This window comes from Phytophthora parasitica (assembly GCF_000247585.1).
Source record: "Phytophthora parasitica INRA-310 unplaced genomic scaffold supercont2.286, whole genome shotgun sequence".
NCBI classification, from domain to species: Eukaryota; Oomycota; class Peronosporomycetes; order Peronosporales; family Peronosporaceae; genus Phytophthora; species Phytophthora nicotianae.
Genome location: NW_008649272.1, coordinates 11,703 through 12,597, shown reverse-complemented (window position 1 = coordinate 12,597; position 895 = coordinate 11,703). Strand labels below are relative to the sequence as shown.

General features: G+C 57.2%; 1 protein-coding gene across 1 annotated transcript; it reads right to left on the bottom strand.

The window, feature by feature from the left end:
* Window positions 1-20: 20 nt before the first annotated feature.
* Window positions 21-677, bottom strand: PPTG_19993 (hypothetical protein; the record flags this gene model as incomplete). The annotated part of the gene is made up of 2 exons (XM_008918736.1): window positions 21-607; window positions 668-677. Coding segments are annotated over 2 exons (597 nt in total), but the record flags the coding sequence as incomplete, so codon positions are not given.
* Window positions 678-895: the final 218 nt, after the last annotated feature.

The following is an 895-nucleotide window of genomic DNA, read 5'->3' as shown; positions in this document are numbered from 1 at the left end:
CCGCCTCGTTTGACTCGTACTGATCCGTCGAAACTCACGACTAACAGTTTTTCGCCTTGTTCAACCGTAGGTATCACCGCTGGAATCTGCTGGCGTGGTTGCTTCCTCGGCGCGATGGACGACATATCCGCTTCGAGACGAGCTGTATCGGGCGGAATGATCACGCCAAAGGAAGAGGCGGAGGCCAGCTGCGCCTCCAAGGTGGAGATCCGATCGTGGAACTCCGATACTGCTTTATTATAGCGGCGCTTCAAATTGCGATACCGAAGACGGCAAGCCTCAAGCTCACGGGAGTTCTTGTGCTGGCAAAAGAGCACGTACGGAGACGCAGCATTGGCTGCATCGGCGAGCTGACGATCCAGATCTTCCGCACGACGATGTAAAGCCAGAAACTCGCGGCGCAGATCCTCATGATTCGAACGAAGCTCGCGCAGTGCCTCGGTCTGGTCGATGCCCTGCTGCAACGCGCTCAGCGAGACCCGCACATCGGCAAGGTTCAGCGAAGGATCGGCCAGCTTGACAGTCGACACAACGGCTGAGCCGCGGCGTGCTACAGAGCGAGAAGAAGGGCCCGGCGAGGACGTGAGGTCGAGGAAAGCACCGTTGTCTACGGAAGACGCGAGTTAGCAACGGAAGGGAAGCCAACGACGTAAGAGAGTGGACTTACCGGAAGACATGGGGCCGTGGTGGTGCTGACACCGGAGGTGAGTGATGACGAAAGCGAGAAGTTGCTGTGAGAGACGAAGATCGGTGAGTGAAGCCCGACAGTTGGTGCTGTGGACTCTCACTCAGGGGACGATTGTGGTGAAGTGACAGTTGGTTTCTGGGAGCAAGGGACGGATTGATGGGATGCGACTGGATCCAGTCTTGGAACTCAAAGTCCACAGCACCAACT